The 26,885-nt window shown below is 33.7% G+C and overlaps 1 protein-coding gene across 1 annotated transcript in view; it reads left to right on the top strand.

Annotated features, from left to right (window-relative positions):
- Positions 1 to 26,885, top strand: part of CEP128 (centrosomal protein 128) — a 499,758-nt gene that overhangs the window by 194,780 nt on the left and 278,093 nt on the right. Inside the window, exons 15-16 of the mRNA XM_044659982.1 lie at positions 1,544 to 1,720; positions 6,018 to 6,089. Of these exons, the coding sequence (XP_044515917.1) occupies positions 1,544 to 1,720; positions 6,018 to 6,089 (249 nt within the window). The remainder of the gene's footprint in view (positions 1 to 1,543; positions 1,721 to 6,017; positions 6,090 to 26,885) is intronic.

Below are 26,885 nucleotides of genomic sequence, written 5' to 3'. Positions count from 1 at the left end.
ACTTAATAAATGCTTATTCCCTTTCATTATTAAAAAAAATTTTAGGGGGCAGCTGGATAGCTCAGTGGATTGAGAGTCAGGCCTAGAGATGGGAGGTCTTAGGTTCAAATCTGGCCTCAGACACTTCCCAGCTGTGTGACCCTGGGCAAGTCACTTGACCCCCATGACCCACCCTTATCACTCTTCCACCTATAAGCCAATACACAGAAGTTAAGGACTTCAAAACAAACAAATAAATTTAAAAAAATTTTTAAAGAACTTATTGTATATTTAATATTAGCACAATTAAACTTATTTTTAAAAAGTACTTTTTTCAGTCATATATAGAAACAATTTTTAATAGTTATTCTCTGATTTTAGGATTCATATTGTCAATGCTCCCCCTACCCCACCCTGGTCTCCAAGGAGCTACATAAATAGTCTGATATAGGTTATACCCAAATAGGCTTTTGCAATGTTTTAGACTTCAAGGTAATAAGGGTCTGGTTTAGGGTAATGCCTTTGTGGATGTGAAAAGTGGTTTGAGCTGGAAATGCTGAAATTTGGCAACAGATTGCATATCTGTGTAGTGAGAGGGATAGCATTGTTTGCAGTCCTTAGCTAACTGCTTTCAACAGTTTGAAGGAGGGGTAAGGTTGGGGGAAAAGATGAGTTCTTATATATTTAGCTAGAAACATCATTATAGATAAAGAATTATTAAACTTTTACTATGAGTTAACCAAAAAAGAAAGTCAGTCCCTACCTATAAGGAGCTTACCTTCCCATGCAGGAAAACCACATGTAAAAATGAGTTGAAAAGTAGGTAGAGTGGGGAGACAGAGGCAGTAAGGTGTAAAAGCCTAAGAAAGTCAAGATTGGAGAAATGTTGAATTTGAGGGACCTATCGGACTTAGAATTGAAAGTGTCCAATTCCTTGGGACTCTCTTTCCTTAAGCTATCTGTCTGAATTTACAAAGCCATTACCATCTTGATTCCATCACATTCTCATGACCCAAAAATATTTATAGAATTTTTACATTTGAGAACTTAATTGAACATTTCTGTTTTGCATAGCTTTGATGAGATAAAGATGGTCTGGATTTTTTTTTTTCCTGAAAAGTTAGGAGCTAAACACACAAACTCTTTTAGGATATTTATTTCCTCTCTTTCTATTTTGCCTAGTCTCCTAGGCCTTAAAGATGTTTTTTCTTAAACTTAAAGCCAGTTTTGTGGTATCAGCTTTTTCTCTGATCCATAATGGAAATGTGATTTTAATATGGTACAGAATTTCCTTTCAACTACTCCCCTTTCACCAGACTTCCCTTCGTAAAATAATTACCACATTTCTATCTTGCCAGACACTTAGCTCATCAATTGCAAACTGTTTTACTGTTGAATTCTCAATAACTTTTCCTCAGATTATAAATAGGTAGTATGTTTGTTGTGGTTTGGTAGTGAGAACCATGATCTCCCCTTCACATTCTTGGGTTTCATACCAATTCATAGGTGTTTTTTTGCTTTCATTTAATACCTAACTTTTATTTTTGTTTCTTTTATTTCTTAGGAAAAACAGCTACGTAATGATGAAAAATGTGTGAGGAGAATAGAAGAAACCAAGATACAGCTTAAAGACCAACTGCTTGCAATGGAGACAGAGCAGGAATCCATTTTTGACATGTTAGGAAAGGAAATTGATGTAGCTTGCGAAATCTTCTCCAGGGACTCTTTGGATAAATTCAAAGTAATAATAATTTTTTAACATGTGCCTTAGCTCTTCTCTTTGTTTCCTGACAAGTGATTTTACTGATTATTTATATTGTCTAAATTTTTTTATAGATAATTTATGAGAGAAGCCAAACCAAGAACTCTTAATTAAAAAAAATAAGGCAACATATCTTTTTGTAAAGCCATAAATGTACTATTTCTTACTTACCAGTGCTTTACTATAAAAAGAATAGTGATTCCTCTTTCCTTTTGACCTGACTTTCAGTGGTGGTAGTAGTGCAGGTCAACAGAGAGAACTCTCAATGGGACTTGTGCAGAAATAATTCAACACACTTTATCAAAATAGTATTTTTTTCTTTTTTTGTTTTCCTTTTTTTATTTAGAATATTTTTCCATGGTTACCTGATTCATGATTCCCACCCCCGCCTTTCTTCCCCCATCCTGAGGCCAACAAACAGTTCTGCCGGGTTATACATGTATCATTGTTCAAAACCTATTTCCATGTTATTCATATCTGTATTTTTTTCTTTTTAAAAGCAATCTATATTTGATTTGCAAGAGAAGTAGACCTATCCCACCTTGGGGAGGAATTTTCCCTACAAGTTAATGTATATCAATTCAAGTCAGACAATAGTTGTCTATATTTGAGAAACATGTTATCCTAAAAATATAAACTTCAAGTAGTATCATGTATAGGTAATGCCATTGTTCATTATTTTTAAATATTGAAATATGAATTTTCCTTTTTCATGGAGATAGGAATTTTAAGATTTAACATCCACCAGACATTTCTATATTTTTCTATCCTAAATCTTATAGGTAGTTATAATGCACAAAATCATGTATAGACATAGGATTATACATAGCTCTACAATTGGTAGAGACCTTAGGCCATCTACTGCAGCTTCTTCATTTTATATATGAAGACACTGAGATTCAGAAGAAATAAGTGACTTGCTAAATTTAGGTCACTCAGATAGTAAGTGACAGTACAGATAGTAAGTGGCAGAACCAGGATTTGTACTTGTTTCTTTTGAATACCAAATTCATTAGAGGTTGGAGCCTGGAAAAATGTCACATAGGGGAAAAAGAAAAGCATAACTGTATACTTGGAGCTCCCCCCCAAATGTGTGTGTGCATACACACACACACATACATACATACATACTCATGCGTGCGCGCGTGCGCACACACACACACACACACACACACACACACACGCAATGTTTTCCCTAAAGTGGAAGGAGCTGAATGCCTCAAGGAGGAAGCAACTTCTTGTCCTCCACAAATCTGGAAAGAATTCATTGAAGAAGAAAAGCATAATTATAATTTTGGAGACTCCTTGACCAAGAATACTAAGGCAGCAGTTTTTTTTTACCATAGATCCAGAGCTCAAAGAGACTTTAGAGGTCATTTAGTCCAACTCACTTTATAGATGAGGAAACTCACACCAAGGTTAAATAACTTTTCCAATGTCATAAAGGTTGTATACACATAACAGAGAATTTAACAAGACATGTCAAAATTGATGCTTACTACCTACTCCTCCATGTAGGTAAAAATGATACTATTAGAAAGAATGTACAAAATGTTGCCAAAAAATATAAACTCTTGGACAAGAATTTTGAAAAGGCATTGGGGTCAGTGGTGAAGGCAAGATATATAGAAGAAAAAAATTCATTTGAGAAATAAACTGGCTAAGACCAATTTATCTAAAATTTCATTTAAAGTACAAAATACTTTACCATATTCCAAAACAATGCCTTAATGTACTTGGCTTCCAGAAATGATTGTGGTCTTTTTAACTCTTCCTCAGTCAAAAACTGTTTCTTAAGTTATCACTGAATGTAAATTACAAAGAATGGGAATCTAGAAGAAGAACAACAAAATGTCTGAAGTTTTTTAAAAAAAGTTTTAAAAAATACTTAGCCCATTTCATCAATCATTTTTTATGGCCTACTTCCTGTAAACTTGAAATAAAAAAGTACCCCCAACAGCTTTTTCTCCAGATCATTAAAGGAACACTAAGTATAATTGATCCTTTGTTTTCCCAGCCTTGAGTGAAGTTGCATGGGAGAGCTACAGAAGGATCACATGGAGTCCTTAGGGGAAAGGAATGGCTTCTTTCACTTTAGTTATCCTTTGTAGTTGATTCATGAACTGTTGTTGAAATCTGCAGGCATTTTATGTATTATAGAGAAAGTCATTGTGATGTGGGATAGATGGTCTAATAGATGAAAAACAAATGAATAGAGAACAATTCTGGATAATGTCCATCTTGTTTTTTCTTCCATTCTTATGTCTCAAGCTCCCCATATTAGTTATTTATTCCATACTGCTAAATGTACCTACTATTTGAAAACCTCAGGGCACATATACAGTAAACAACTATCATTATAAAACAATTAGACTGATCTTTGAATTAAAGATTTATAATTCTCTTGGGCTAAAACTTCTTTAAAGATAATACAAAAAGTACATGTAAATAGATGATTTTGCTTCCTGCCTTTATACTCTCTTCTCTCTCCATTTAAATTATTCGAATCATTCACCGACAGCTACTTTTTATTGGCAGTTAAGGGCACATATAAATGAGAGAGAAAACCATTTATTAGGGGCTTCAGAGAAAGACATGTCAATATGATACAGTTGAAGTACTGATATTAAGTTATAAATAATAGTACAACAGCCTAAAGTGGTGGCTAGTTTTATGTGAAACAGATTTTTTCCCCCAAAGATAATTTTTGAAACAAATTTTTTTTCTTTTTCAGTGGAATGACTGAAATGACCTATTTGAGTGACCAAAGCTCTTGAAATTTTTTTTTACTGATGTTGTATAGTTTCTACAAAGAGGCAAAACTACTGGAAGAATGTATAGTGACTAACCTTAGATGCGATATAGATACAATGTACTACTTGTGATATTTATTCATTTTGAAAGTAGTTTGTGTTTTGGGGCAAGTCATACCTCATTTTGATTTCCCTTCCAGTCATTTTCAGTTGTATCTGACTATGACCCCATTTGGGGTTTTCTTTGCAAAGATACTAAGAGTGGTTTGCCACTTTCTTCCCCAGATCATTTTATAGATCAGAAAACTGAAACAAAGAGGATTAAATGATTTGCTCAGTGTCTGAGGAAAGATTTGAACTCAGGAAGATAAAGCTTCCTGACTTCAGACCTGGCACTCCATGCACTGCTGCACTTAGTTGCCCTTCTCCTCTATCTCTCCATTACTATTCTCCTCTTCCAGTTGTCATTAGGTTTTTAAATTAGAATAGGACTAAATATTTGGATACACTATTCATTCTCTTCAACTGTAATGCCTTGCTATAGTTTACAAAACACAAATCAATTAACTTCATTTTCTATTTATGAACTTTGATTATGTTCTAGTTAGAATCCCAAAGAAAGAAAACAGTTACAAATATATTTTTGCATTGGTATACTTTGTTTCTAACTTTACTGATATTCACTCCTATTTTGCTGATGATGCCGCTCTCCTTTCTAGACTGCCAAAGGCATTTTCGTAGCTTGTGGATTTTTTCATATTATACTCACCTGACAATTAACATATCATTTCTAATTGTGTCCTTATTTATTTGCTCCTTATTCATAGCCTGAAATTCTAAGTTGGTTCTTAAGTTCTTTCTGGGAATACACTGAACAAACTCCATTTTTTCCCATTCCTTTCACTCCTCTTCCCTCACTTTCTTATTCAGTTTTGGGTAGGCCCTTCCTTGACTTTCTCATTAAAAGAATTAGGCTCTACTACATATCTTAAACATAATGGAAATCAATCTATAGATTACCAAAACAAAACAAGTTTGTTTTTTTCAAAGTAGATTATAGTCTTTATCCTTCCAAAAACATAAAATTTCACTTAGTAATTATCCTGCATATAATATTTCCTCCTTTTTTACAAAAAAACACCCTTATTGAGTTTCTGTAGATTCATCAACCTCTATAAAATCCCCAAGTGAAAACCTTGTAATCTCCCAAAAATTAATATATTGCTCTTGGAGTGGGTCTTGTGAAAGCTGACGTTATAATGGTTATAGGTTTGTATCAGGTTTTCTAGTCACTATAGTAAATGAAAACCAGTGTTATGAGCTAGATTTTCCTTTCTCTGAGAGGAATGGTGCCCATACATGGTATGGGATTTTTTTGAGTTAAATTTATTATTTATTCTAAAATCAGTTGCTCTAAACAAAAATCCTTATGTCTAAATAATAACATTAAATATTGTTCTAATTTATGTTTATTTTTAAGGGAAAAAACCCAAACAATCTAATGTGTTTTTTTTTTCCTTTAGGCTATTTCTAGTACAGGTGATAAACACCATGATGTACGCCATGACCCACACCGTTGGTTAGCAGAAAGTAAGGTAATTACTAGTTTAATAAAGTTAATTGGTTGAAATCCTAAAGTTAATATTGCAATGCTTAAAATTTTCAAAACCTGAGGGATACTGTCTTAAGTTCTTTGCTATATTACCTCACATTTGAATCCCATTTTTATCTAGGTATCTTGAAAAGGTATTGGCACCTGAGTAGAGAAAAGTTGTATTGTTCTCTTTTGTTGGAGAGATGGGAGATCTGGGTCATGGAATGTTGCATATATTGTCAAATGCTTTAGATATATGGGTTGATTTTGCTTACATTAAAAAAAATTGGAAAGACATTTTGACATTGGATAAATACCTGTCTCAGAGTCAGGAAGATCTCAAAGATCCTCAAATCTTGCCTCTGGCACATATTGATTATGTGATTCAGGGCAAGTCACTCAAACTCTCAGTGCCCCAACAAACTCTCATAGTAGTTGCAAATTGGTGTTGGTAAAGGAGTTACCGTGTTGGGAGTTTACTGTATCAATGAAATCACATTTGATTCTTACTTCTTTGTCACAAAGCTGTTAAGAAGGGATGACTGGATAGGGCAAGGTATATTTGGAATTGAATGTGATATGAAAACAAAAGACAGCAATAAAATTCTTTGGGAAAGAATAAAGTTATCATTATATTATATTTTTAAAAGTTTGCCATTTCTCTCTAAAATTTTTGTGGTATATTTAATATTCATGTTGGTTGTAAAGTTAGGTACTGGGTAGCAGAATATGAAGATTCTTTTAAACCACTGCACTTATTCTGTATCATTTTTAAAAATTAAGGCTCAAAGCCTTTCGGATTTTCATTTAGTAGACTACAAATAAAAATAGAAGTAAACAAGAGTCCTTTGAACTCTACATGTGTTATATCATGGTTATACATAAAGAAGAAAAATGATATACTGACATTTGACCAGTTTAAAATCAGTTAGGCAGTTACTTTTGCCTCAGTTCACTTGTTACCTTGTGCTTTATACTGTTAATTAAAAAATCATCTAAACCTTGCACTGATGTGCTAATTTTATATGAAAACAGCAATAATTTTATACTCTGCATTAACTATTTTCCTTAGAAAGTCAGAAGACCTTTGAAATTCACCTATTTAGGTTGCTCAATATTAATAAAAATGACCTTGTCTAACAATTTTAATGTTAAAGAACATTTGTCTTTATTACTCATAAGACATTTTTATGATTTCTCTTCATGTCTCCCTTGAAGTTGCCTTATTATGATGTTGAAATGACACTGGGTTCATCGAATCCTAGATAATAGATTTAGAATCAGTAGGGATATTACAGTTAATTGAGTCCATATTAAAGATAAGGAAATTGAGAATTAGTGACTTGCTTAAGGCCACATAGAAAGAAGTGCCTGATATGGGATTTGAACTAGTGTGTTCCTGATTCCAAGTCCTGTACTCTGTACATGTTAAGAATATACCAGTAGATTGTGAGCTCAGGTAGATCCTATTGTGTTGGGAAAATTTTCTGATATGAACCCAGCCACTGTTTGAATAGTAAGTAGATTAGCTAATTGGAGGGGAGGAGGTTTATCACCAGAAGGTTTACAGAAATTGTGATTTTCATTAGAAGATATATCTAGACCAAGGAAATGATAGATTTTTGAAATATCCATGCATTATGTTATTTTGATTTTCTCTAGTGCTCACATATTCTGTCTGATTATAAAAATACTTTTTTTCCATTGTCCTCAAATTGTTGATTCTAATAACATGAATACATTTGCCCTATAACTTGGTTTGAATTACAACCTTTCACATTTTAGAATAGGAAGCTTTCATTGCTATTATTTAATGAAATGTTAAGAAGAGGTGACTGTGATCAGTATGTGGCTCTTCATTTTGGCAACTGTGTAAGCAGTTTTTTATCTAATATCTTTTAATAGGATTGAACATCCTAGTATCAAAATATTTTTTAATGCTACATGAGATGAAACCCTTTTTCTACAGTATGAGGTCATGACAGGCAAGAAAATCTTAACCAGATGACTGAGGAAGAATTGAGTATATTTACTAGAAAGATAGGTTTAGATTATTGATAGGTTATTTTGTAATTCCTATCAACTACAAATGAGAATAGCTCTATAAATATTAAAGATAAGATTTCAACAAATCAGAAGACAAAAACTGTATGGGAAGTAGAATCACCATTCAGATCATCAGTGCTGACATCTTGCAGTATTAGAAGGACTTTTGAGGTTGTTCAGTAATTGTTTTCATAAATCTGCCAAATGAGTTCTTTCTTTTAGTGATAAGGCTGGAAAAGGTGGAGAGAGATCATGTCAGGGTTGAATTGTGGGTATCTAGAGGACAAATAAGACCAGAAGGAGTTAGACTTGGCTGTGAGATACAATGGTTAGGAAAATATATTATCTGGATAGTGTAACTAAGGGTAGGGGGAAGAGGGCCGCAAGTTTGTATAAACACTAAGAGTTGCTGTGAGTTCTGAGTAACTCAGTAGTTTGTCAGACCAAACTGCAAGATGTCGGCAAGGTTTGGTTTCCAAGTAGGAGTCATCATTAAGATATCCAAGTTGAGTGAGGTGGCACAGGTAAAAATATGGCTAGAATATTACAGGTAGATGAAAAGGTTGGGGGAAAAAGGACTATTTTCCATTCCTAAAATGGCCATTAGAAAGCAAAGTTAAATTGAAAGCAAGTGAGTGTAGCATGTAGGCAGATCCAAACAACATGGCTTGACTATTGATTCTAGGATAGGTGCTGTTATTTCCCCTTTCTCTAATTCTAAATAGCTCTTTTTGTGTGGAAATATAAGGGCTAGAAATTATAGGGTTCCCTAACCCTAAGGCAAAATTCCATAGGTGTTAGTGTTTGGCAGAACAGGGATGGATCTTTATATTTATTACTCAAATTTCTTGGATCAGGAATACTAAAATGTCTTCAGTTTTGCCATTTTTAACCTGGGAAATAAATTGCTCTTAGTATTAAGAGAACAAAGGATAATGAATTAGTCCAATGTTTTTATTTTCTGTTTTTCTTCAGGCAAGTTACCGTCTCATCTCAAACAATATTGTAAGTCAGCCAGTAAGCATTTATCACACACCAGTTATATGCCAGGGACTGTTTTATATGCTTTCAATCAAAAGAAAGACAAAAGACAGTTCCTGACCTTAAGGAGCTTACCATCTAATGGGGGAGATGATAAGCAAACAACTATGTACAAATAGGCTATATAAAGTGTATAAAAAGAAAAAAAAATAACAGAGGGAAGACTAGCATTAGAGGGGTTGGGAAAGACTTCCTTTAGAAGGTGGGATTTTAGGTGTGATTTAAAGGAAGCTAGGGAAGGCAGGGATGAGAAATAAAAGAATTCAAGGCATAGGGAATATCCAGAGGGATGGAGTGTCTTATTTGTGGAACCATAAAGAGGTCAATATCAGAGACTGAAGAGTACATGGTAGGGACTGAGGTAGAAGAAGATTGGAAAGGTAGAAGGGGGTTAGATTTTGAAGTACTGAAGAACGGGATTTTGTATTTGATCCTGGAGGCGATAGGGAACCACTGGAGTTTATTGACTTGAGAGGATGACATTGTTGCAGTTGAACTTTAGGAAAATTACTTTGGTGATTTTCTGAATGGAGTGACATTGGGGGAAAAGCATGGAATTTGGAGTCTGGAAATTGGATTTAATTCCAAGGTCCAATACTTAATAATAAGTATATCTTTTAGCTTCTCAGATCTTATATTTCATCATCTGCAAAGTGAAGAGAGTAATACTAGCACCATCTGCTTGACAAGTTGTCAGGAAAGTATTTCATTGACTTGGAAGTACTAAATAGATATAAATTTATAAAGCACTATATACATATCAGTATATAAATATCTTTTTAAAATAGATATTTTATGTAAAATGTGTACATATAATACATTTGCAAGGAAAGTACTAGCAAAATCCTATCTGGCGTCATTTTAGTATTTTATAAAACATTAGTATGACAAACAGATATTCTTGAATTTAACTAGGAGATTGTAAATTAGGATAGCCATTCAACAATTTTTTTTATTAAGCATTTTCTTAAAATAGGGTCAAAAAGTGGGGCAAATACAAAGAAAAGAAATGATGTCTATTCTCTAAACCAGTGATGGGCAAACTATGGCTCAGGGGCCAGATGGGGCCCCCTGAAGTGTTCTATCCAGCTGTGCGACATTATTCTTAATCTGATGAATACAATGAGTGGGATACAATACAATGAAACTTGGAAAGAGTTGCCTTAGAAACAGATCGACAGATGAACATTTCCTTTCCTTTGGTCCCCTCTTTAAAAAGTTTGCCCATCACTGATCTAAACCATCTATCTATATGTAGTACTTTAAGTGGAAAAAATATATATAGTTTTTTACTATTTATTAAAATATAACCTCATTATTTTTTCAACCTATTTTTCATTTATCTGTTATAAATAGCAATGCAGAATTATAAGGAATTATACTAATATTTAGTTAGACTTAATTATTTTATGCTTTTGAAGATCTTTTTTCAAACACATATTCCTCATGTACATGTTAAAATTATAGGAGGTTTTTTGTTAGAAGCAACTGTGGAAGTTACTTTGTTCAATGATTATTCATATTAAGAAAAGTGAGTGATAGGGATTTGATTACTAATAGTGCTCACTGTTGTCCATGAGAATGAACTATACCAGTGATGGGCAAACTTTTTAAAGAGGGGGCCAAAGGAAAGGAAATGCTCATCTGTCTATCTGTTTCTAAGGCAACTCTTTCAAAGTTTCATTGTATTGTATCCTACTCATTGTATTTGTAAGATTAGGAATGTCACCCAGCGAGATAGAACATTTCAGGGCCCCCACCCCCCTGCATCTGGCCTGTGGGGCATACTTTGCCCATCAATGAACTATACAGTATCTAAGAGGAAGAGAATTTTTTTTTAGTTTATTAAAATAAAATTTATTTTTTAACAAAAATATTTTGTTTACATATCACTTATAGTTCTCCTTTCTCCTTTAAGAGGGCCATTCCTTTTTAACAGAGTTGTTTTTTTAAGAAAAGAAAAAAATACAGAGAAGGGGAAAAAGTCACAAATCCAATCTATACACTAAAAATATATGACAATATATTCAGCGTTCCACATTTGAGTATATTCCACTTCAGCAAAATAGTTGGGGGTGGGGGAATGTACTCTCACATCTCTTCTTTGAGGCCAGACTGGTTCTTTGTAATTTTGAAACATTTGTTTTCAATTGCTTTTGTGACAGTTCTTTTTTATTACATTTTTATTTTCTATTTCTTTTAAGATGGTATTTTGTCCCTATAATTAGTATTTCTATGAACACTTTTAGGCAACCCTATTGTTACACATTTCCTACCGTTACCCATCAATCTACTTCTTTCATTTGTCAACACTTTTCCTAATTTTGGGCTTTTGTAGACTGATTCTCTTTTCTCTCTTTTTATTTATTTAATTCTTCCTTTTTTTTTCCAGCTCTTTCCTTATTTCTCTCAGTTAATTGCTTAATTCAGGATTTTCACTTTTTACATTTCCTCCAACTTCCTTTCTTTGTTAGTTTTTTCTTTTTCTGAAAGGATTTATGTACTTTCCCTACTAATTCTCCAATCTATCCTGATTTTTATTCCTTAATTCATAGTATTTATAATTATTTATTCCTTTTTTAAATTTCTTTGCATTACTCATGGAATTAAAGCTTCTTAAGGACCAAATTTGCATTCCTTCTTCTAATCAGGTTCTCTGTTATGTTGTGTAGGTCTTGCAGTCTTGCCCTTTTTTCTTTTGTACTTTTCTTAGATGTATCACTTTCTGGGAGACATAAGAAAAGAAACATTGTTTCAGAGTAGAAATTCTCCTGTATCTCAAATCATTTAATTCAGTTTTGCCCCTGTTCTTTCCCCAATCATTTTCTTTTCCATTTGCCTTGGAATGTCCTCTTTGAGTCTATAACCTCCTATCCTTCTGCATGAGAGTTGCTGATTTCCCTTTTCCTGAGATATGTCTATGAAGTCATAGTAAGTACTTTCTCAGGAGTAGTTCTTTTTCTGAGTACTAAATATCCTACAGATTAGATCCATTCTTAGATCCCTTTCTCCCATAGTATATATCTTCTCTCCATGGGAATGCCCAATGGGATATACAGTCATCTCTCACTATATCTTGGTTCACTTATTGTGACTTCACTGTATCACGGGTTTTTTTAAAAACTAATTCTGTATTACAGAGTTTTCACTATATCATGGGATTTTACAGATAAATACCATACTGTACACAATGGAAATGCAGTATGCCACTACTGCTTGCGCAAGTTTGCCAATGTGAGATTGCACATGGCACACTATTGGCTGAAAGGCAACCAACCATACAGCCCTGTGTTCTGTATCTTGGGTGCTGATTGGCTCAGTTTTTATAAGAGTATGGGAAAGGTTAATAAGAGTGTGGGAAAAGTTTATAGGAGAGTGGGAAGGGTTTATAAAGCCTTAAAAATTATGTATATATGCACATATATATATACACAATAAAATAAATATAACATTGCAGTTACTTTTCACAGATTTTCACCTATTGCGGGGTTCTCATCACTGTACTCTTTTACCACAGAATTATGGTTTCCTCTTTTCTTTTGTTTTTTTCTTTGCCACATAACTCAAATTCCCATAGCCTCTCTTCTTGCTGAGAAATTATAGGAGCTATCTTCATTTTATTGTTTATCATGGACTTTATTAAGGTACATTACATTCTTTATTATCACTCCCTTTTTTAATGCAACTTTTTATGCTATAATTTAGTTCCATAAAATCTATTTGTTTATCTGTAGGGGATGGTGCTGGATTTAATCCATGATGTTTCAGGCCAGTTCTTCCACTGTCACTTCTTATTTCTTTTATATTCTCTTGTTTACTTTTAGAAAGAAATCTCTTAATGGTTCCTTTGTTTTTTTTCCCTTGATTAGCATCATTCTTTTCTAATAATCCCTCCAGAAAGTATAATTTCAGGATTTGTTGTTCTTGTTATACTTATTTATCTTTCTTACATTTTTGTTCTCTAAAGGGTTTACAAATTGAGTAATCTACTTTTTTGTTAGAAAGATTCAAATTCTTCTATTTTATTGAACATCTATCTTTTTTTTAAATTGACAATTAAACTCAGTTTTACATGGTATTTCATTATAGATTCACCATGTGCTTTGATTTTTTTTTTTTGGAATATATTATTCCATTACTTTCTATAGTTTCAAGTGGGTACAGTCTAGTCTTGTATTACTTGAATTTCATTCTCATTTTATTTGAAAAACTTCTAATCACTTTCGAAGTTCTTTGTTTGTCTTTGTAATGGTTAAAGCTAATTACTTTGTGTCTTGGAGTTTGAATGTTTGAAGTAGAGATTTTCTTGGTGGCAATCTGAAAATTTTCAGTTAATGCTTTGCTTTTCATATGTACAAGCTAAGGGCAGTTTTCTTTGATTTTTTCTTCCCTTTGGCAAGTTTGACTTGCCATGTTCTTCTGGGAGGCCTATGATGCTTAAGTTAAACATCTTGTTTTTTCAAGATCAATGTGTTTTGCTTGAATTGAAATTACATGTTCTTGTACTGTTATTGCTTTTTGCTTCTTTTCTTCTAAATTTGTTCTTCAATATTTTTGTATTTTCTCATCATATTTTTTTTGTTCTCTTGTGCATCTTTTGGTAGGTTCATGACTGCAGATTCAATTTTTAAGCATATTCTGCTATTTATTTCTGCTGTGCAGGAAATAAATCATCTTAATTGGTCTATCTAATATCTCTCAAGATCCAGATTTCCCTCTTGATTCAAAATCTTACTATGTTCCCACATTCTCTTAGGAATCCACAAGGTTCTATATTTAAGTATTTCATTTCCTTCACCTTACTTTCTGATTTTATTATCTTTCTTCTAGAATATCTGCTTGTGCTGGGTTTTTAACTGAGTTTTCTCCCTCTTGAGATCTTTGAAAAGTTCAAATGTTTTGCTCTCTATATTCCTATAGCTTATTTTTTGACTCCTTTGCCTTTGATTATATGGTACCCAGGTACCAGATAGCACCACTGGACTATCTCAACCTTCTCCCGCACTGGGGAAATTTGCTTTTCACTTGGACCTAGTTTCTAACCTAAGAAGCTTCTTGGGTGCTGAAAGAGGGAAGCCAAGACTTAGATGGATTTGAATACTCTTTTCTTCAGGCCCAGTGAAGACCCAGTGTACTCTTGGCCCAAGTCCTAGTTATCTCCATTCTTTAGTTCTATGACTGGATTAATTCTGCTATTTTTTGCAGGCTTTGACTTCCTCAACCTATGAACCTCTCTAGGGTGAAGGAAGTTTGATGGTCTACTCTGACCTCATTCTCTACTTTTCAGGTAATTGAGAAGAGTTGGTGTCTGACACTTAGTATGGCTGGATGCTGGGTGAAGGGCAAAGCAAGTTATAACATTGCAGATGGCTGGGAAGCCCATTTAATTAGTTCATCAGTACATTTATTATGGATAAACATTTCAGATGGACAGTGAAACCTGGTAAGAAGTGAAAATGGTGATGAAATCAGGCTAAATTTCATTTAAGGAATTGCAAAATGAATCAGTAAACATCACAGTTTCATGGAGAATACAAATTTCTACTAAGCCAAAAGGTAAAAGAGATAGATGTACAGAGACTGCAATTATGACACAATGTGGTACCAAAGAGTACTTGTAGAAGAGAAGTGGCACAAAACAGATCATCAGGGTAATGTCTTCATGGAAAGAGATATCAGCCAGCCATGTATCAAAAACAAGGGAAAACAGGCAACCAAATTCCTCATTCATACACACACAAAGTGTAAAAGACCTAGGGGAAGGCTTGCAATGTGTTGGTTATATCCTTTGGGGAGGATTTAATGGATATTTACACATATCTCATAGAATATGGAGATATAAATGCATTATAATCTGCATAGTATTAGAGAGTACCCTAAAAATAATAATTGATATTGTTATAGTAATAACTACCTTTTACATAAAGCTGACTGCCAGACATTGTACCAAGTGCTTTACAATTATTATCTTATTTGATCCTCACAACAACTCTGGGAGGTAGGTGCTATTATTATCGATCCTATTTTACAGATGAGGAAACTTAGGCAAACGGTTAAGTTACTTGCTCAAGGTCACACAGCTACTGAGACAAGTTTTGGACTAAGGTCTTTCTGACCTCATTTCAGTGATTTAATAGACAATTGGAAGTAATAGCTTAAGAACAAGAGACTAGAGTTGACTATTTTAGTTTAATTCTGATTTTTAAGTTTAGAGCAGTGTCTTTCTTAACTGTTTTATATTTTTATTTCTTGAGTTCTAATCTAAATATTTTGGTCACAGTTATTACAATCAAAGCATTGTTCAGTGGTATAAAGCATCATAGAATAGTAGAGTTTAGTCTTCTGGAGCTAATTTAGTCCATGATAATATTTCTTTCACATCTTATTTGTTTTTTATAATCCTGTTAGTGTTGTTAAAGTTAATGAGTTAGTAGAAGCAAACCAATTAGAGGTGTGTTGCAAATACAATTAATTATTTTAACAACTTACTGTTTTCTTGTGAGCATGTGTTATTGTAAACAGTCAAATAGAAAGTAAAAAAAAATCCTGACTTGATTTAGAGAGTCTTTCTAAATTTTTATTTGTTTAATGATACTTGCAGAGGTTGTTAAATGATCTCATTATGTGATATGTAAAACCACCTCCTAAGCAGTGAACAATACTCATGTTTAATTTGTGATTGATAACTCTCTATTATTCAAAACTAATATTTTTGTAACATATTTTGATTTGCTTCCTCAATAAGTTTCTTTAAAAAAATTAATTTAGAATATATTCCCACAATAAGGTTTTCATGGGTACATGTAACTTTGTTTTGAATAGCATCATTTTCTTAATAGATTAATGATTAATTACATTTTTTCTATTAGAGTAATGAAACTGACTTATTAAATACTTGTGTCAATGTAGTAGGAAGTTGACAAGTTGTTTAAAAAATAAATAGATCATTTGCAAAGCTGACTATTGTATGGTTTCAATTTCTATTCATTCAAATTTACAAGAGATGTGAATTAATTACAATTTTTAAAAAGTTTTTTGTTCTCTCTTTTGCACTTTCCCCATTTACTGGGAATTACTTTTTCTTTTCTCAAAAATCTCAGACTTTTATTTCACACCTATCAACTAGAAAAACGCAAAACCACTAAAGTAGTCATAAAAACCAAATCTTTAATCAGGATAAGAGACAAGTCCTTAATAATCCACTGCCATACAGAGCAAAGTGCTAAATACCACACAGAGCCAAAGCTCTGGAGACAGTGTCTCTGGGAGAAAACACCACCAAAGAGGATTCTCCAAAGAATAATAAAGCATAGGGGTCTTTTATACCTTTTGGGGAATTAAGAACAGCAAATATATACTGACTGATTACAAGCAACCTTAGAAAGAGGCTGTAGCCAGAGGCTGGGATATTAGAGAGTATCCTAAACTACAGTGAATACAAAAGGGCTATCTGGGAGAAGTCTCTGATAGAATGGGAGAAACTTCTAAGACATAAAGGGTACTTGAAATTTGATTATATCTACTAGTCCTATGTAAACTGGGATCATTAAGTACTTTAAGGTTTATTGTTTAGTCTTCAGATTACACCAGTCTGGGACTTCCCCCAAGGCTAATTCTCAAAGAATGGGCAAACTTGGGGCTCCCAAAAACCCAGTTAACACTCTTAAACACTAGTCAGGATCTTTAAATGTGTTGAAATTGCTTATCCATATACTAATTTATTGTACCTTGCCCTTTGGAATTCACATTCTGTTCCCTTTAAACACTCTTTGCCCCCATTATCTATCTATATATTCCTTATTTATTATTTTCTATTTATGCATCCAGATTGTATGAAATAAGTTCTTCTGTCTTCTACAAGTTATTCTTCCCCCTCCTCTTTCTTTTATAATAATCAAAGCATCAAATAATCATGATAACTCTTCCCAGAGTTTTATCTAATTCTCTCTGTGATCCTTAATGATATCCGAGTTTATATATATTTGTTTTTTTGCTGTTTTTTCTCTTTAGATTGTAAGGGCAGAGAGATTGTAGTTTGCCTTTTTTTTGTATTGCTAACACTTAGCCCATTGCCTAGCACAGTGATGACAGACCTATGGTATGGGTGTCAGAGTACTCTCTGTTGGCGTTCACCACCACCACCACCCCTCCCCCCATTACCCCCTATCTCCACCCCCCAGAGTTCATTACTAGAAAGGTGGAGGGACTCAGATAGAGCTGTTCCCTTCCCCATCTCTACCATGCCTGTTGACATTTTTTCACATCACCAGCCTCTCTGCTCAGTAGCCCACTGGGAGCACACAGCTGATAATGTGGGTGGTTCATAGGTGGCAGAGCTGGAGGGGAGCAGAGCATTCAAGCCATTCCCCTCCCCCTCTCTATACTTGCTGAGGACATACCTCACTTCTCCTTCCCCTGGGTGCAGTAAGGCAAGGGGCCAGAGTGAGTCTGGTACTCTGTGCCCGGAGGACCATGCCACTCAGTCTGGTCTTGTGAGTGAGGTGGGGGTGGGGCCTGACATTCCAGCTCTAAAAGACTTGCCATCACTGGCCTACCACATGGTAGATGTTTAATAAATATTTACAGATTGATTCTTTCTTTGTTCTGAGCATTTCTGAGCATTTTAATTTTGGAGTTTCAAGAGTGGTTTAGAGGATTTTTCCTGTTCTCTCTTTTTTTTCTGAACTTAATTGTTTGACAGAATTATTATTTGTTTTTTGTTTGTTTCTTTTGTTATAGCTTTCTGGTAGCCAATGAATTTTAGATTTTTTCCCCCTCTTTAATCCATTTTTTTTAAACCCTTGTACTTCGGTGTATTGTCTCATAGGTGGAAGAGTGGTAAGGGTGGGCAATGGGGGTCAAGTGACTTGCCCAGGGTCACACAGCTGGGAAGTGGCTGAGGTTGGGTTTGAACCTAGGACCTCCCATCTCTAGGCCTGACTCTCACTCCACTGAGCTACCCAGCTGCCCGCTCTTTAATCCATTTTAAAATAACTTGGTTTTTTAATTTCATATTATGTTTGCTTTCTTCCATATTTATTTCAGCCTTATTTAAAAATTTCTTGTTGTCTCAACAGGGTTAAATGACTTATCCAGGGTCACATAGTAAGTGTCTGAGGTCAGATTTGAACCAAGATGAAACATTTTTAATCTAGGTTCCATTGTACCACCTGGCTGCCCAGCTCAAAGAACTCTTTTGTAATATCCTTTATAAGCATCTCCTAAAAATCCTCTAGTGAGAGAAGCCACTGCTTCCCAAGGCAAACCCTTCCATATTTGGTTAGGTCTGAACATATAGGAACTTTTCCTTATTCAAACTTTCTTATAATTTTTATTCTCCTTAATTTTGGTCTTAGATAGAAAAATAAAGAAATGGCCCTTCTCTTTGCCATGGCAAATTCTAACAGATAGCATCCTTTATTTTCGTAGTAGATTGTACCCACAACCATGTTCTCTCTCACCTTTTCTTTCTTTCTGACTCTGTTTCTCTCTCTGTCTCTGTTTCTCTGTATTTCACTGCTTGTTTCTCTCCATTCCTTTCCTGTTGTATACAATCATTTTTGTGTCTTCTTCCTCATTAAAAACAGCCACAAGTGGTCCTACCATTCCCTTTAGCTATCATCCTCTATCTCTTCTCCCCTTCATGACTGATTTTCTTATGAAAGTCATCTATAATTGTTGGCATCACCTCTCCTTTCTTTCTGCTGAACCCTCTGCAAACTGACTTCCCATCTTATCATTCAAGTGAAACCACCTTCTTAGTTGCCAAATATAACAACCTTTTATTATTATTGAGCCTCCTTGACTTCTCTGAAGCTTTTGATATTCCTGGAGAAGGGTTCTTATCCTTTTGGTTCCAGGTGTGGATTTTAAAATTAATCAATAACTAAATATTTTATTTTAATAAAGTTTTATTAATAATAAACTGACAAAAATATACTAGCTAAAGGACATACTAACCAGCCCACCCCCAAGAGAAAAAGAGGAAGAGGGAGGAGTTACAGCCAACTATAAAACAATAACGTGACAATGCAAACGTGAAGGTGCAGGGGAGATTAAAGGAAATTTTGGGAGATACTAAGAACTTATGGAGGATTCAGTCTAAGGTTCAAAAATCTCTATTTATACATACCCACTGTGATCCTATTAGGAGACCAGTCTCCCCAAAAGGATCATGAAAACATAATCAACTTAATGCAATTATTTGGAGATAAAAGAAAAAGAGAGCAAAATAAATGATTGCTACACTGAAAAAAACAACTTGGGGGCAGTCCCCTTTGGCAGAAGACTATACATTCAAAACAAATGCTTTCAACCCCCCATAGCTCAATTTCACATCCCAAAGTTCAGTTCTGGATCTTCTTGATACATAGTGTGTGGTCTCTGCAGGCATTTTCATGGCACCTTCTCCAAACAGGTTTGTCTTTTGGATTCTGGGACATAGCAAGTTTCTTATACTAAAATTTCCTAAATTCAAATCAAAGTTCACAACAATAACAAAATCCCCCCCGAGGGAAATAATAACAAACAGGGATCACTCAGGGATACATGACTGAGTTATAAGGTATATGAATCAATTGGCAAAAGAAGTAAACATCAAAAAATCCACATAAAAGCGAAAAAATAACTTGTGGATTAAATATAAAATATTAAAGCCTTATGTCTAAAAAATCTAAGGAAAAAACAAACCTATAACAGGTCCTTGAATCAGGGCCCAATTAAAATTATTTATGTAATTATGCACTTACCCAATCAGTAGCCAGGACTACAGAATGTTTGCCACATTATGAAAGATAGAAAAGGGACTAGATTATAGGATCCAGAATGAGGTGCTTGGATAGAATGTGGCTCAGAGGAAATCCTGCATCTTAACATATGTTAAGTGCCGCAACCTCGAACGGCACCCCAAACTCAAGTCCTGTTTTCTTGCTTCAAAATTACATCAATCTGAGAGGGGTTCTTGGTTGGTCTCCTTGGCCTTGTGCTCGCCTGGCACTATGCAGGTTGGCTTTGTGCTTCTTAAGCACTGTGCAATGGCTCTTTTAAAATTCCTTCTTGTGGAATCAGACAGAATTATTAAATAAAGTCCCATAATATTTAAACAGTCAATGGCATTATTCTATAGTTTAAAGCTTTATGTATTCAATGACATTAGAAGAAGTGTATTTTAAACTTATATTACTAAAAAATAAAAAAAGATTAATATTGATTATATATACTTCAGAGTACTCAAATACTATATTGCAAATACAAGGAAAAACAACAATAATAAAAAATATATAGCTTAGAATCAGTGACACCCTGTGTCAGCCAAGGATGTAGAATACAAAGGTTCTTCATCAAAAAATGAGATCCAGTTCCTTTTTTAACTTGTCAATGTTCCCCTGTGCGAGTGCAAATGATTTTTACAAAATAGGAGATATATAAAAACCAAACAGTAGGTAATGCACATTCAAATTAAGTACCAAATTCCCAACATTCACAATAGCCCAGTTATTGATAAAAGCAAACAAACCCATTGTTATATAGGATTCACATGAGTTTATATATAGCCACTTGCTGTGTGATATTTAAAACCTATGAACTGATGGATACTTATCACAAATTATACAGATGTAGCAAATCCTTCAACTTTGGCTGATGAAAATCTTTTTGGGGGTCTAAATCGTCACCAAGAATTTAGATTGTTCTGGCAGAAGTAAATTAAACTAAAGAGTTAAAATGCCATGCATGCAGGAGCTCTTTTTGGCTTCCTGCTTTATATATAAAAAGTTTTGGTAGGAAGTTCTATTTGGTTCTCTACCTTTTAATACAACATTATTTATTTATTTATTTATTTATGTAAAACCTGTTTTACAAAATTTCCGTTCAGAAGGTACTAGGTATCTAAAGTCATTTCTAAAGTCCGCTTATAAAATTAAAATTTACATTCTTAAGTCATTATATTTTCTGAGCTTGTATACAATTGTAACCAGTTTTGATGGAGTCCATCCATCCATCATCATATGTGACAATTAACAAAGGCAAAATAAAAGAAAAGGCTGTATAAGCAACATGTGACCTCAATAGTTGAGATGAGAAATTCAGAAAACATAAGATTTATGGGCTTTTTTACAATAATATATTGATTATTAAAATCATAGGGAAATGGCACAGAGAAAGAATCATATAACAGAATAAATAGTAATTAGATTTATACAGATAAACTTAAAAAAATTTAAACCTTAATGAAATCAGGAAATACAATAATATAAGCAAATAACAAGCAATTCAGTCAAAAACCTTCTTACCAATTCCAACAGACTTGTTCACTCTTCAGATGGGAAACAAAACTCAAAAGATTAACATAAAAAAAACTTCCAGACCACTTTCCCCTCCCTCAGTATAAATCAACCATTAAGATTTCCCTTATCAAAACTTTAAATTTCCTCATAGTGAGGGAGAATTCTGCACTGAACATAGTGTGGATGACCCTCATAATAGGTATACAAAAATGCCAAAAGGGTGTGAGGAGATGAATCTTAAAATTAGGCTCTCAACTGCAAGGTATTCAATTAACACAAAAAAAACCCCCAGGATTAGAAGAAACAAAGGACATTCCAAAACATTGAGCTTCCTAAATTCTATAATGCTCTCCCAGAACTGGAGCTGTGTGAGTTAGAGAGGAAACCAAGCCAGGCTTTGCAACATATTTACTCTTTAAATAAAGATGGCCCAATGGCAAAACAAAAGACAATTATTTGAAGGCTAGGAGAGGAAAAAAAACCTTTATCAGAGAACAATAAGATATTTGCATATGAAGAACTGGCTGCCCCTGGTGTTTTGAGTCAGGAGAGAGAAGGGAAAAGCAGGCTTATTTCCTAAAACTGACTTTAAATATATTGATTTGGTCTCTCTGCCCTCAAAAGTAAAGGCAGAGGAGTCCCCTTTTTTATGAAAAATAATTCCTGAGTTACAAGTTTCTCTCAGCCAAGAGTCCAGGGTCAGCTTAAGACTTCAGCTTAAAAAATGGCTAGTGAAGGCTGGAAAACGCACATGGGGTGGGGGAACAAGGAAAGATTTTTATATGTAACCCTCTTGAAAATAAAAGCACCTTGGAATGGCAGGTTCTTATGACCAGTCTAGTTGTGGGCTGTTGGAGAGGTACAGCTCAGGCTGAATCAGCAGCATGGCAGTGGGCAGAGCTCAGGTAGATGTTGAGTAGTAGTGGCCTCAATGGAGCGAAAACAGGCAGGCACAAGGAGAGAAGGGGAAACCTTAGTTCTTCAGGCTCCTGGCAAACTTACTAACTGTACGGAAAATCTATCTTAAAAAATATTTGAGAATTTAATCCCGTTGTGGTAAGCCATGGGTTTTAAAATTAATAATCAGTAACTCAATATTTTATTTTAATAAAGTTTTATTAATAATAAACTAACAAAAATATACTAGCTTAAAGGAGGTACTAATCAGCCTGCCCCCAAGAGAAAAAGAGGAAGAGGGAGGAGTTACAGCCAACTATAAAACAATAAGGTGACCTTGCAAACATGGAGGCACAGGAGAGATTAATGGGAATTTTGGGAAATACTAAGGACTTATAAAGGATGCAGTCCAAGGCTCAAAAATCTCCATTCATACACAGGATTCTTACCCCCATTTTTGCATCATGGAGCCTTTGGACAGCCTGTTGACCCCTTTTCAGAATGTTTTAAAATGCAATCACTGAAATATATGGAATTCTTTAAAAAGGAAGCCATATTGAAAGTCATCAGGTACACATCATGCCCACTGCTCTTATTTTCCCCTCTTGTATTTGTGAAGCTACCTTTTTTAGACAATTATAATATTTTCAATTCATTCTGATTAGAGTAAATTTTAATATATTCAATTCATCATCATCAGTATCATTTTAGAATGATTTGATATGTCAGATGTCCTTTGCTGGTTTGAGTCATCTGCAACTTTTAAAAAAAATTGCTTCATTTCTCCCCCAACTACATGTAAAAAGAATTTCCAACATTTTTCAAAAAATATTTTTCGAGTCTTGAATTTTTTCTCTCTCTCCCTTCCTACCCTCCCAACACTCCACCCCATGTTGAAATGATAAGAAATCTCATTAGATTTTGCATGTGCAGTCATGTAAAACATTTCCCTATATTAATCATTTTGTGGAAGGAGATGTAAATTTAAAAAATTTAAGAAAGTGAAAAAAGTTTTCTTGGGTCTGGGTTCAGATGACTTTTTTTGGGGGGATTGGGGGGATGGTGGTGTCATTTCATCTCTAGTTTATGGCTTAAAAGAAATTATGTCTCCAGAAATTTGTGCTACTACTTTTTCTATGTATAATATTCCACTGTGTATCTATTAGTTTTCATCCTGTTTATATACCTCTTTAATTTGCCAGAATTAGTTTGAATTAATCTTTGTTTTCAGTTTCTATTTCACTCTATTGAAGCTCAAGGTAATATAAAAGCTAATGAGACTACTCTTTTAATCCATCATCCAATCATAAATAAAGATTTATAGCAACTACTTCCAGAGATAATGCCCTGTACAATACCCCTTAGAAGAGTGCTCTCTCAGGTAAATGGAGATAAAGTAAATCAGAAACTGTATCTTTATCTTTCTCTGCTTCAATTTCTATATTTAAAATATAAAAATATGAGCTTACTTTACTCAAATTGTGTGTAGGATAATTGAGTCTAAAATTTTCAAGTTATTGTTATTTTTGCCAATTACGCCATACATAACTATAAAATGATTTAAACAGAAATTGTTATTTTCTATATGTAGTGTTTTGATTTCTATTTGAGTGGCATAGACATTTTAGTGATTACTTTAGGAAGGTAAACATAGAAAATGCTGTGCTTCCAAACTATTGTTATTTTTTTCATTGGCTTCATTTGTTCTCTCAAGTTGGGGCTTTAAGGTTTTGAAAATTTTCCAAACATATAATCACTTACCAAAAAAGAAGGCAGCTTGTTGGGCTGTTTATTTATTAAATACCACCACATTTAATCTGTAATAGTAGTTGAGTATAAGATGGTTTTTGAAGAATTTAACTGCATCTCATTTTTAATTTAACAATAATTTACTGAAACCTCTTTATATGTGGAGTATTATAGCAAATGATCTGCTTATTAGGTATTTATACCCTTGAGGACTTTGCAATTTAGCTAAATTATGTTATCATTATTCTGAAAGGAAATCTTCAGGCTACAGAAAACTAGTCTTTATTTGATTGTGTTTTTTTTCTTAAAATGAAAAGGAAGATGTAGGTATCATGTGTTAAACTGTTTGAATCTCTTTATCAAATGTATTTTAGATACATTTTTAGAAATAACACTTTAGAGATTTCTTCCCTTTCTCGAAATGTTATTTGCTGATATTTTAAGAACATGTTGAGAATTGATCAAGGTCTGTCTCTTAATAGCAAATATCTGTCTTTTAATGTAGCGTATAATCATTGAAAGGAAAATAGGCAGACAAAGAGAAGATGATATCATTTGTTTCAATTTTATGTAATTATTTTGTTAATTTTCTAAAGCTTAACTGAGTGAAAGGTACAAAGATATCATCAGAATGACAGTATAGTTACATAAGTTTCAATCTTGAAAAATAGCTCAAATAGATATAAATTGTTTGATAAAGTTTTAATAGAATGCCACTAAGATCTCTCAATTCCCTTTTCTCTTCATTATTTTTATGGGCAACATTAATGCAAGTATAAAAGGCATTCTTGTGAAATCTTCAGGTAGCAGTAAAGTAGAAGTCAAATCATTTTTTTTATATTTTTTAAGAAGTAAAAATCAAATTTTTACTTATTAAATATCTACCATGTGCCAGGGAGTATTTTCGGAGCTATGGATATTAAGCAAAGCAAAAAATATTTCCTGACCTCCTGGAGCCTCCATTGTAATGAGGAAGACAATAGGCAAATAAATTTTTACACACACAAGACATAGAATAAACTGAAGATAATTTTAGAGGAAAGGTTCTAGAATTAAGGGGAAATGGGAAAAACTTCCTGAAAAAGGTAGGGTTTTAGTTGGTAACTGAAAGAAGTAAAAAAATCCCATAGACAGAGGAGAAGAGGGAGAATATTTGAGATATGGGGGAGAGCCAGTGAAAATATTTGTAGTTGGGAGACAGTATCTTGTGGAAGAAACAATAAAGAGGTCAACATCATTGGATTGCTGAGTATGAGGAGAAAAAGGTGTAAGAAGATTGGTTGTAAACTCAGTTCCCTTGCTTTGTGGAATATCATATTCTAAGCCTTCTGATACTTCATTGTGGAAGCTGCCAAATCTTGTGCAAGTCTGACTGGAGTGCCATGATATCTGAATTGTTTCTTCCTGGTTGCTTGCATTATTTTCTCCTTGACTTGGGAGCTCTTGAACTTGGCTATAACATTCCTGAGCATCGTCACTGTAAGAAGATTGGAATGGAAGGAAAGAGTCAAGGTATGAAGGATTTTTTTTTAAAATTTTAAACCCTTAACTTCTGTGTATTGGCTCCTAGGCAGAAGAGTGGTAAGGGTAGGCAATGGGGGTAAAGTGACTTGGTCACGTAGCTTGGAAGTGTTGGAGGCCACATTTGAACCTAGAACCTCCCATCTGTAGGCTTGATTCTCAATCCACTGAGCTACCCAGCTGCCCAGTATGAAGGAATTTAAAAGCCAGAGAGAAAAACGAATAGGAAACATAGATCTAAAAGAAATTCTACAAGGTCAAATAATGAAATGCATTGATTTAGATGAAATTTAATGGGGAATTAGACAATGCCATGTTAAAAAAAAAAGATGATACAACCTAAATTAACATACGGATTTAGGAGCATATCAATCTATCACCATATTCCATCTGAAGGAACAAAAGGTAGAAATCTCTAAGGAAAAAACAAAAAAAAAAGTTGAAAGGAATGGGGCTGATTAGTCCAGAATCTCAAATTATACTGCCAACTAGTAATCAAATTATTTTATACAAATTTAATAAGAGAAAAATTATCCAGAAAGATGCTCAAGAATTATTCAAATTTAGTCGCACATTGTTAAAAAAAACCCTAAGGCTGTAAATCATTGAGGTAAGGACTCACAATCTGACAAAAATTATTAGAAAGCTGGAAGGTAGTCAGAAGTTTGAATTCAACTTTTCTCTAATTTAAAAAAAATCACAATAAGCAAAAAATGTATATTTTACCTTAATATAAAAGATATTATAAGCAAATTGAAGTAACAGGAAAGGGGATACCGCCTAAAACTATGGGTGAAGTAAGAGTTTTTGACCAAAAAAAGGTCATACAGAAAACAAAATGATTACTTTTGATTATATAAAATTGGAAAGTTTCTTTACAAATAAAATCAGTGCATTTATATCAAAAGTGAATTAGATAACTAGGGAAAATGTTTGTACTTAAGTCTGCTTTTCAATATGTATATATAAAATCCATAAGTCATCTCCAAAAGATAAGTGGTCAAAGATATTAACAGGTAAATTTAAAAATAAGAAAAGCAAGCTATCAACAACCATCCAAATCACTAATAATAAGAGAATAAAAAAGTAAAAGAGCTATGAGGCTCTACCTCATACCTAGCATATTGGTAACAATAAAAAAATTGAAAATCACAATTGTTAGAGGGACTATTCACTGCCACTGATGCTGATCTTTAAAAGATATTGGAAGATAGAACAGGAGCTTTTGTTTTATATATATATGCATATATATATGATTT

This window comes from Gracilinanus agilis, chromosome 2 (genome assembly GCF_016433145.1).
Source record: "Gracilinanus agilis isolate LMUSP501 chromosome 2, AgileGrace, whole genome shotgun sequence".
NCBI lineage: Eukaryota > Metazoa > Chordata > Mammalia > Didelphimorphia > Didelphidae > Gracilinanus > Gracilinanus agilis.
This window is presented reverse-complemented; position numbering and strand designations above follow the sequence as displayed.